The sequence below is a fragment of the Haliaeetus leucocephalus genome, unplaced genomic scaffold, assembly GCF_000737465.1.
Source record: "Haliaeetus leucocephalus isolate CR32 unplaced genomic scaffold, Haliaeetus_leucocephalus-4.0 Scaffold906, whole genome shotgun sequence".
NCBI classification, from domain to species: Eukaryota; Metazoa; Chordata; class Aves; order Accipitriformes; family Accipitridae; genus Haliaeetus; species Haliaeetus leucocephalus.
In genome coordinates, this window is record NW_010973342.1 from 1,825,902 (window position 1) to 1,837,262 (window position 11,361).

The window sequence follows — 11,361 nt, forward strand, 5'->3', positions numbered from 1 at the left end:
CTTGCTCTTTGTACCTTACTATTTTAGATGTTTTCATTAACTAAGTAGCTTCTTTTTTTTTTATTATTTGGTTATCCAGGTAAGATGTGATGAAGCTTCCGTAAGGTATTATGCTTATCTCTTTAAGGATGTCAGACTATAAAATCCCCCACAAGCACAGAGTTTACATGGCTTAGAGTGTGAATTTCAAGAATACTTCTCTAGATGCTTTCATTTTGGCTAAATGTAAATAACAGTGTTCCTCAATTCTGTTTTTTTCTTCCTTTTTCCTCTGAAACACCCCCACAAACACAATGTAAGAGTGTTATACAAATGCCAAGGCAGAGAATGGTGTAGGAGAATTTGCAGATGTAAAGGAAGTACCCAATGATGATGAACATCTTTTAGATTTTAATATGGTAAGTGCGTCATTGATTTGGGGGAGGAGTTTTTTTATTTTATAAGGGTGTGCTACTACGTCTTTCCTTTCATCACAGTTTTCAGTCTGGCCTCAAATGAAATTCCTGCAAAAACCTTCAAAAGCTTTTCTTGCCTTACTTTGTTTTTTAATCTTCTCTGCGTCTTGAGCATTCTTGTGAAAATGCCTCCAAGCGTTGTACTTTGGGGAGTACAACCCTTTGTACAAGCAGTTGTACTTCTAGTAGTTAAGCAAACTCAGTTTCCTTTGGGAACACTTGGCTTTTGCTTGTCATGTGTTAAACATGAGTCTTCTTTTCCTCAACTTCTAGTTTCAGTAAGCATAGAGTGGGCTGATGTGCACTATGAAGGCAGAAAGGACCAGTAATGAAAGGCGTAAACATAATGTATGCTGAATTCTGTCCTGCTTACAAGCAAAAAAACCCTGTTTTTTTTCTGTAGGGAGAAAATTCTGTGTACACGTGCACTTACTGATACACTTTTAAACTTTATAGTGATGATAGCACTTAAATTTACAGTGTGACATGCTTGCTATAGCTTTACTGATTCAACTGAAAATATATTGGGTTTGCCTGAAATTTAGTCAGATTTGCCTGTGTTTTCTTGATATTTAATACTTACTACCAAATTTTGGAGATAACTTTTACAGTAATTTTCTAACATGACCTGTGGTAATGATGCATTCTAACTGAGTTCACTTTTGATTCTCTTGCTGTTTTGTGCAAAACCTAAAATTAAAGAATAGGAAAAAAAAAATAAAAGCCCCGCCTTTTTTTCCTGCTGTTCTGCAGTCCTTTCTACATAGTGGACTAAGTCAGGAAAGAGGAGGACTTGCCCTGTAATCGTGACATCTCTCTTGAACAACTACAGAATTATATAACCTCCCAGCCCAGAAAAAAGCAAGCATGTTCTTTATTGTTCCCCATCAACACTGTCAGTTTAAATCCTTAGGTTTCTTCTGTTTATGAAGCAAGATGTGCAGATGATATAAATGCTGAGGCAAAACCAAATGGCTTCAGGAAGAAGATCTACTCCAGTGATAGCTCCAGCTCTGAAGACACAGCTTCAGAAGGTGGAAGTGAATGGGCTGATCCGTGTGAGGAGGAGCTTTTTTCTCGAACTCAACTATAAAAACTGCAGAGTAGAACAGATGATTTAAAAGTAACATGAGATGGAAAACTATCCTTCTTGAGGGTCTGTAGCTCTAAAACAACAACTTGAGTTTCCTCTTCAGTTAATGGATTCAGATGTGTATTTATCTTTCTCTTCTTGCTTATTTTATAGATGAGGACACAGCTGTCCTGTTGAAGATTTTTTTTTTTCCCCAAAAAAAACCCTGTTAAATTCTTGGCTATTTGAACTAGACTAGATTGTGTTGTCAAATCAAGAATGGATGTGCATGTGCTTGTCTTAGTAGTACCACTGCTTTTTTGCATCTTAATTGCAGTTATTTTCATTCGTAACTGTAGCCCTACCACTATTACTATCTTCTTAGCATCGCAGTGTCTACAACTACTTCTGCTATTCAGAGACTTCAGCTTTCTGCACATTAGGCTTTGTTCTTTAAGAACTGGGAGATAAATACTTAACACTGTAATCTATCAGTGCCTTTCTGAATGCAGGAGAAAAGCATGAATGACTTGTCCAGTCTTCATTCAATAAATCTCATAACTTTGAAGTAGGAACAACAGGGTTGTGCTTTAGAGACTTACAGAAACTGTGTTTTCTATCCTATGATTCCCCCCTCCCGCAAACCAACACTGAGGATACCATGGTTTGTATTTTTGCTAACTGGAGAAGCCAAGGATTTTTTGTAGGTATGGAGGCAATGTGGGGTTTTTTTCCTTTTTTTTTTTTTTTTTTTTTTTTTTTTTTTTTGTCCTTTTTAGCAACTTGCCAATGTGGGGCAGAAGTTTAAAAAGTAACACCAAAAATAATAAACCACTGGGGTGATGTGTGGATTGTTGTGAATTTTGTAACGAGTAATGAGAATGTTGTCTTGTTGCAGATGATGGCATTCATGTAACCTGCAAAAGCATCCTGTACTGAACTTGAGCCTGAATGACTGAAACTATCTAAAATGCTCAGAGTGTTCAATGTTTTAAATGCAAAGGGTCAGTGCTTCACTTGAAAGAAATCCTGTGGCTGCTGCAGTTAGCTGCTGTTGTGGCTGTAATTTAGTAAATCTCGTAGTTCATTTTGTGTTTCTGAGAGAATGTGTGGGGCAAGTTCTGTGTGTGGTGGGTGGGGGTAGGGAAAGTGATGACTTACAACATACATGTGTGAGTGCAGTAGTGATTGTTGCTTTATGTGACTTGCTTTTAAATTTTATTTTGTTAACTTAGAAAGTCAATACATTGTCAAGTCGCATCTGTACAAGACTATCAACTCCTTGTGCTTTTAACACATTATGCAAAATGTATAAGCCAGGAGGAGCAATATTTGCAAAACTAAACATTCTAAGTTTTCACCAACTCATAGTTTAAAAAACAACAACAACTAACTAGTCTATACAATAGCAGCATGTCTATAACATCAGGAAGTGCAGAAAGTCCAATACTGACTTGAAAAGCTTAACCATTAATTTTGACAGGCAATAAACCTCATGAGAACTATAGCTGTTTGAAATGTGAGCTGAACTGCCTTTGAAATATGTTCTGTGCTAGAAGGGTTTTCTGAGTAACTGGGTTTTGTTGCCTTTATTCAATTGATAATGTAAGAATTTAAATACATGGTTGGAAAACCATGCCATTCTTTGTGCAACGCTTTTGTTGAGATCCTTACTTAAAATGGGATTGGTCTGTCCTTACCCAGGGACTTTCTTTTGGTCCTCCTCTTAGACTATGTTTTGGGGTTTGTATTCATACAACAACTCTTTTGACACTTTACAGTTTCTTTTCTTAATTTATTTGCAGACTTTGGATAGATTTTTTTTTTATATATATTTTACTTTCTTCTGGAGCTTCCTTGAGAGGTTGTTTAGCACCTGCACTGAGAACTAGTTAACTGTAACATGAAAGTAAAAAAGAACTTCACACAAATTCTTGAAATCACTACAGTGAAGAATGGAATAGAACTTCATTTGAGAACAAGAAATGACCAAATGGACATATTTCAAACACAAACTTCAGCTCAGTTAATTTTGGCTAGAGCTGCTTCTTTGGTAAGAAAGGGCTCAAAAATAACAAAGGTGTTGCTTATAGTTACATTGTGGCATGTAATAATTCCAGCACCTTTGGGGAAAATAAAATCGTATATTGAGCTTGGGCAATAATGAATTGTCTTTACTTGTTTTCATAGTTTAATGGCTAAAGCTCTAAAGCTTTCAGTGAGAGTTGAAGTGTGGTTTTTAGTTTTTCTGTATGGATAGAAACACACACAACAACAACAAAAGCATTAAAGGTTGGCATACGCTGAACCGCACTGTGGTATGAAGCGCATTGCATATCCATAGCACTGAAGTATCAGTTTTCCATTCCTGGGCTGAAATTTGTTTCTACTTTTTGCTTCAAGTGGTTGTATTGTTCTGATTTCACGTACACCAGAGTAACTGATTTTGTTTTCTTGTGGAGTTACTTAACACCGAATAAAAATATAAAAGGACAATTGGATGGCGTGTGCGTGTGTGTGTTCATTTTCTTTGGCTAACTTATATAACTTAGCTACAACACAGCAGTTAAGCATTAAAGATTCTGGAGAGATAGCATGAGGTATCTAATTTGGGAGTGCTTTTCATTGCTGTAATTTTTTAATCTATTTTTTCTTCTTTTTCAATACAAGGCAGGAAAATGAAATACACTGCATATATTCTTAAAAAAAAAAAAAAGACAAGCAAACAAAATAAGCTTAGTCCCCACTTTAATTATTTCTGTAGAAAATATCATAGTCTCATTACGAAAATTAATTTGTAATTACAACTTCACATTTAGAGAACATGAGACCTCTTTAAAAAAAAAAAAAAATTAAAAACCATACCCTCTCTCAGAAAACAGTTAAAGAACTTTTATATAGTACAGGATCTAAAATAGCAGGCTTCTATTCCTGCTTTCAACTTGTGTTCAGCCATCAAATGGCCAGTATCTCACTTCTACATTTAGAAAAACTGCATCTGTGACAAGAAAATGCATATTCCTAACTCCATGGCCGGACCCCTATACAAAAAGGAAAAAAAGACCCAGTTTTCAACAGCTCACATTCAGCTTGGTGGAGATATGCGCATTGTGCTGCTGCAAGTTTACAGCCATAGTGAGTTGGGATTCCGTGCAGAATGATTCCGACTCTCCTGAATTAGAAGTGCAATGAAGATAACACATAAATACACACTTGGGAAATAATGGAAAGTAGTTGCTGTGTAAGGTCCTTGGGTCAATACTTTTGTTCACTAGTATCTAGCATGCTTTAAACTTGGTAGTTAAAACTTTCAAAGGCATAAATTATTTCTAATTTTCTTAAATACAGCAGAAGTATATTTTCATTGTGTTTATAGAAGATGCTTGATAAAAGAATTAAGCAGCCAGGCCTTTCAGTTATTGTATTTGAATTAATATTAACTCCACATATCCTAAAGAATTAGTTTCCCATGTAAACAATGCTTCTATCATGCAAAACCCACTGTATAATCCTAGGCAGCAATTGCATCTGCCAGTGGTAGGGCAGGCTTTAAATGCGTGTCCGACTATGGCTTCATGGGAGTGCTGTCCGCAGTGAAAATCCACGGAAAGGTGCTGCAGCTCGTGGAGAGCCAGTCTTCCCTTGACAGTAACTCATTCTTTTCCTGCCAGCACCAGCATATTTAAGTATTATCCCCAATGAATTTGTCATCTACCTTTCACATACAGCATCTCACATAATTTTATTTTATGACCTATGAAACTAGTAGCAACAAGACTCCAGAGGTTTGGGACCAATGAGACTTTGATACATTTTAGCTTTCTACAGTAAGATATCTTTTCCCTTCTTCAAGCTGCTTTTCAAATGTATTACAACATACAAGTGCTTATAAATTTTATGAGCTACCTCTGTGCTCTGATGTGATGATAATGGGATTAAAAGGAAAACCAAAGCTGACAGAGCTGGCAGTGGGTCAGCATGCTGCCAAGAACAAGTGACTGGGTGGCAAAACATTGGTTTCCCTGCCCTACTTCATCGTTGCGTATAGCTTCACCTATAGAGAAAGCACTGAGGACAGAGATGGAGATGAGAGACTTGCAAGTACGCTGCCTTCTCGTACCTGACGGCCTTCCTGCAGGGAAGTGCTTCTGGAAGAACTGTGTCTGTTACTGTAATGTATTTGCAACTGTAGAACCCAGTTAATCGAAGAACATGAGGAGATGCAAAAGCAGTAGTTGGTCTCTGTTTCCCTCTCAGTACAATGCAGGGTCACTTTTATTAACAGCAGTAACAGCTATATAACATTGCTACAACTGCTTTTCACATAAAGATTTTAGAAATTGTTAATGAAGAAGGCTTGACTGCCCATCATTTCTGTGTAGACCTTGTTTTCCTCACTACAAGGAAGCAGAGGCACAGTGAGATGTAGCAACTCTCCTTATATTACAGAACTGAGCAGTCTCAAATTCTTGAATTTCTTTTAAAGTCAGTCAGTCTGAACAATCAAGCCTGTTAAAAAGAATAGATGAGTATATTTTCATATTCGTTTCAGTGCTTTTCTTGTTTGTAGCCATGGAAATGCCCGAGCAAAGGGCACTACAGTACAGTAGCAGTACTGAAAGCAAATACATAAGCACTAGAACAGACTGCCTAAAAAAGGGACGCTACTTCTACCATTGGAGATTTTTAGGAACAGATTAGACAAATGTGTCAGAAATGATGTATATATAGGTATGTATACATACATCCTGCCTGGGAAAAACAAGGAACTAAGTGATCTCCAGACTTCTCGGAATCCTGTTTTCCACACAGGAACAGTTTATATCCAGAAGGGCTATTAAATTGATTCAGAGTTTACAGAGAAAAAAGAACAATTAGATTGCCTATAGGACATTAAAACTTGTGCACTTTTTCCTTTATCGATCCCCAACTTGTATTTGAAAAAAGTACTTGTTTGTGGTTTAAGCCCATCATCCAAAGAGTAATTTGCCTCATTAATCCCTACCTGCTCTCGTAGGCCACCCTGAGCCCTTCCAGATATAGGACAGAAATTGCTATTGAATTTTTCTTTTTTGCAGTTACTTTATTCATGTAATAATGAATGTTAAGGACTGTTATCATCCTTTTTTGTTCCTAATACCCTTTTGGTAGGATTTTTCCCTTTTTTTTTTTTTTTTTTACATTTCATAACTTCTAATTTTTCTATTGATGTCTGGCTTTTAATTGTCTTCACTTTGCAATGGGGTTTTAGCCCATAGTCTTTTGACTCTGGAACCCTCATTTATTTGACAATGAAGTCTTCTTTATGCTTTTTAAATATTTTTCCTCCCTTTTTCCTATAATTTCATTCAATACAAAAACATTAAATTCTTTGAAGCACTGCAGATCCATAGAGATATAATAATGGGTCTGTTATCTGCCCAAATTGAATGTTACTTGGTTTCATTCATCATTATTAGTTCTAGACAACAACTAATTTTTAGTCCAGTATTTTTTTTTCCTAGTGAGTTCCAGCAAAAAGTTACCACATGTTGGGTGCAATGCCTGTTGTGTTACAGAATTCATATATTTGCTTTTGGAAATGTAATTTAAGTTGTGCTTGCTTAAGAGAATAAATCTGCTATAGCATCCCAACTTTTCATTATGCAGCTATGCATAATAAAAACCTTGTTTCCTTCTCTGGTATGATTTAGTGATGAGTGAAGATCCATAACAGAAGTACCATGAAGGCTTTGTTAGCAATTATTTATGGGCAGTTAAGATTCTGCAATTCTGAGATACAAGCAGCAATATTTTTAGTTTGTATAGTCTTACTCCTTCACACCTTATTACTCATTTTGTCTTTCCTAAACAGCTTGTAGACGGCGACAGAAACAATCCAGTCACACACGTCATGTTTCAGTAATATCAATTCAAACGTGCTGGCAAGTCTCACAACTATCCTCCCGTACCTTTCCTGCTCTTCATTTTCTTGCTGTCTCATGGAGGGGAACTTTAAACCATGTGAGTCTATTCTTACCCAGTGGTAACAGAAGGGTTAACAGTAATGGTAGTTATAGACCTGGCCTCATTTTCCTCATCCTTTATCAGGCGTAAGTTCCTATAGGAGGAGGCAGCCTTCTGGGAGAGCAAAATGGTACATTCTCCAGCTATTCTTGATTCATCCCAAACCTATTAAAATGGTTTGGTGCACAGATGTTCCACTGCTAGTAGGAATCCCTGGGCAGATGGCGGCTGTGCTGGGAATGGACTGCTATCAAACCCAGATGTGCAAAAGATAGACAAATATTAGTTTTGTGTGAACAAAATTAATTTGTGATTAATTTGAAGTAGAAGAGCATAGTATTCTTCATTTGTCAAAACCATCACCATTCGCTTGTGAGGTATCGATATTTTTGATCAAGTCATCATCCTGCTCATTGCTACAAGTCAGCAGAAACTTGAATTTATTCATTGTTCCCTTTTCCTGTACCATAAAACATGCATTAGTTACTTTACCATACATACAAGTAATTCTGTAAAGCAAGGAGGAAAAAGATCAATGTCTCATCTCCATTCTAACACTTACCTTCAAGGGAGAACTTTTCCGTCTCTTACCCTGATGGACGGTAACAGAGATTATCCATCACTTGCTACACTTAGTATGCTTGCACTCTTGCTTGCATGAGCTAAAACTACCTTAAATGACAGTGATGGGAAATGAAAGCAGGAGCTGTTGGTCAGCTAGTATTCAAAGATGTGCAACTGTTGTACCTTCACAATATGCAAATCCTTGGTTAACTAGAGAAAAAAATATATTGAAATTCCTCCTAGTTTTATGACAGAGAATTACTGACCTCAAGATGGATAGGGAGCTGCACATCAGAGCTGTTTGGCTGTCTCTGCTTGCATCATACTTGGCTTCTGATGAATGAAAATTCAGTCTAGATGTTCCCATCACCTAAAAGTTTTATCAATTGCAAAATTGCTGAAGCTTCAAAACAGAACTGAAAGCCTAAGCAGAGAATGATTTCTCATGTCTACAGGGATAAGAAGCAGGAAGGAAGCTTGCATTTCTGTTTCTTAACTCTACCTTGTTCTAAAGGAACAAAGGAAGGACTATTACTTTGCATACTTTTTTCATGTGTAGTGTATTTCGAGAAATCAGTGAGGCAGAACACAGCACAAACTCTTCATGCTTTCTTGCAGAGTAACTGTAAAACGGGTATCACATTCTGCTGGCATGACTATGAGTTTGTATGACAAGAGCTTTTGAATTGAATGTTTTTAAAAAATGAAATTCTCTAGTATTAATCTATTATTAGACCACATAGATGGTTTTTTGCCCACTGGGTGAACATCAGTTGCCAATTTGAAGCTGCTCTATGTAGTACTTCATTTCTACACACCAGCCACGGGAAGACACTCTTGAACAAAACATCAGGATTGTGTCCCAAGAATTTTTACAAAATTAAGTATTTTACAGGTTTACCTGACTCTCGATGGCAGAGGACGATGATAACCACACTGAGTAAGTGCCACAACTAACTTCTTATCACACTTTTGAGGATTTACTTATAACCCATCTGTTAAACCAGGAAGACTTGATTTCTCAGTGTCCCCTTCTGGATGAACTTTAAATTTTGCCCAGCTGAAAAACAAAGGCACTAAAGGTCCCCTTTGCACTTAGTTATGCATTTATCCTTCCTGTACCTGGTAGTACCTGTTCTGTTTCCTTTCAATAATTAGGACATGCCATGCTTTCATGAGAGCTAATGGTGTGATGCTGTATTTAGTCACATAATGTCAGCCCTTTGGCTTTTACCAATACAGAGGAATAGTAATACACAGTACTTGCAGACAGAAGCATTATCTTGGATGGAGGTGGCTTTAACAGAATTGATGCTAACTGCTAATGCAAAAACTCAGCTTTTGCTAATAGCTTACAACAACCAGGAATGCTGTTTACCCTTTTCCATGAGTTATACAGTCATTCACATGCAGTAACTTTTTTAATATTGACTAGGCTGTGATTTTCTGTAAACATTTTGTGGCTGACCCTGGTATTTTTATGCTGCCTAGTACATTGGGACCTTAGTTGTTCTGTGTTTCTTCAGTGCAAAGAACAGTAAGAATTTTGTTGTGAGTGGGTAACAAAAAACCTACCAGCTGAAGAGTCATCTGTGGGTTGGAAATGGAAAATATCCACTAAAATAAATCACTTACTTAGAATGGGATCTCAAAGGTATTATGATTGTTAGGCAAAATTCTATCCTTAAATAAGTGCTGACTCAAAAAGTGTTTAAGCGCCTAACTCCTTGTGCGATTTGAAACTTTCAGCTGTACTCTATGTTCTGCTACTGCTGAAAGACTTCCTGCAGCATATTTTTCTAATAGCTTCTTCAGCCTAAATAATATTACAAAGATGGGAGTATCATTATTTCCTTTGGACACCCTCTGCAGACTTACAGAATTCATGACCATGTATTTCCATTCTGTTATTTACCATAGGAACCCAACAACTTTGACCCAAGTTTGATAATACCATGACGACAATACACTCTTCTGCTCGCTCCAGCAGAACTGATTCCCACTCTCAAAACCAGAAGGCAAATGTTCATATTGAAAAAGGAATTAGTGACAGCATATGCTCCAAAATAGTATGTCTCTTGCATATAAACAAGTTCATAATGCTTCAAAGCCATTTTGCTTTTATTTACTTTAGTAGTAATATGCAAGCTGTCTTGCAGAGGTAGCAGTGATTTTCAAAGAAAGGTAAGGAGAAATTAGTGCCAATCTTAATTGTTTTACGGTGATACCCATCTGAGAAATCCAGCAGAATAAGCGCTGATATTTATCAGTCTCTGACCCAGTCACAGAAAATATCTGCAGAGGTGCAATTTTTGATTGATGGTAAGTGTTCAGTGCCTAGTTCTCATCTTGATAATGACCTAATTCTCATCTTGACAGCATGGAACTGGTGTCAGTGGGGTCATGGTGCCAAGTACTTCCGTACAAGTTTACCTCAGCCTCTCGCGGTCTATTCAGGTGCAACTTGCCTGTATCAAAGCTTGAATAATTGTGGCTTTGCTCTTCTTGATACTGAGCTAATTACATTAACACAAGTTCAGATATTTCTGCATTTGCTACGCTCGACATTTCCAGTTTCAGGGTAGACATAAGAGATGTGAGGTGATGAGAGGCAGGTACTTACATCCTCGGTTAAGATGAGGGACAACTTTATCTTACTACCACTCTAGAGACATGATCACTGAGTCTGGGTGCAACGCGCATATGACCTTTGCAGCAAAAAGCAGTAACGAGTTTCAAAGATGATAAGGAAGCATGAGAGCTCTGCTCCTGTAAGGTACCGACTGCTTGTAACTCCTTTGATTTCAGCGTGGGGGTGGAGAGAAGGGGTGTGCACGATAGGTTCACTATGCAAACGCCAGAAGATGGAAGGTAAAGGTAAGAGAATGGAAAGATTAATCAAACATGCTCGAATAGCAATCACCACCCTAGAGCCTGCACTTTTGGCACTACAGGTCAGTTCCACAGAGCTATGGATACACCTTCGCTCGATGCCCCAGACCTTCCGCAGTCCAAACTTTCCAAACCCACCAAATTCTGTTTTCCTCGTAAACGCAGCCAGGAACAGAAGGGGAGCCGCCACCTCGCAGGCCCGGCCGCCCCGGCCCCCAGCGCTACCACTGGCAGTAACGCAGGACGGGCTGCTGCAGCCGCCCGGCAGCGAAAGAGCGGCTGCCCTCCTCTGAACGCCCGCCCTCAGTTAAAGCCCATCGCTCTCCAGCCCGCTCCGCTCCCCGGGACCACCCCACCGCCTCCGCCGCGCCT

General features: G+C 38.1%; 1 protein-coding gene across 4 annotated transcripts in view; it reads left to right on the top strand.

Annotated features, from left to right (window-relative positions):
• Nucleotides 1-4,023, top strand: part of KIAA0232 (KIAA0232 ortholog) — a 52,491-nt gene extending 48,468 nt beyond the window's left edge. For 2 of the 4 annotated variants that reach the window (XM_010583489.1, XM_010583493.1), the window contains 2 exons: nt 301-398; nt 1,369-4,023. In XM_010583489.1, coding sequence (XP_010581791.1) covers nt 301-398; nt 1,369-1,548 — 278 coding nt within the window. In that variant the 3' untranslated portion in view covers nt 1,549-4,023. Of the gene's footprint in view, nt 1-300; nt 399-1,355 lie in introns of all 4 variants that reach the window. The other 2 variants (XM_010583492.1, XM_010583491.1) reach the window with 2 other exon arrangements.
• The last annotated feature ends 7,338 nt before the right edge of the window (nt 4,024-11,361 follow it).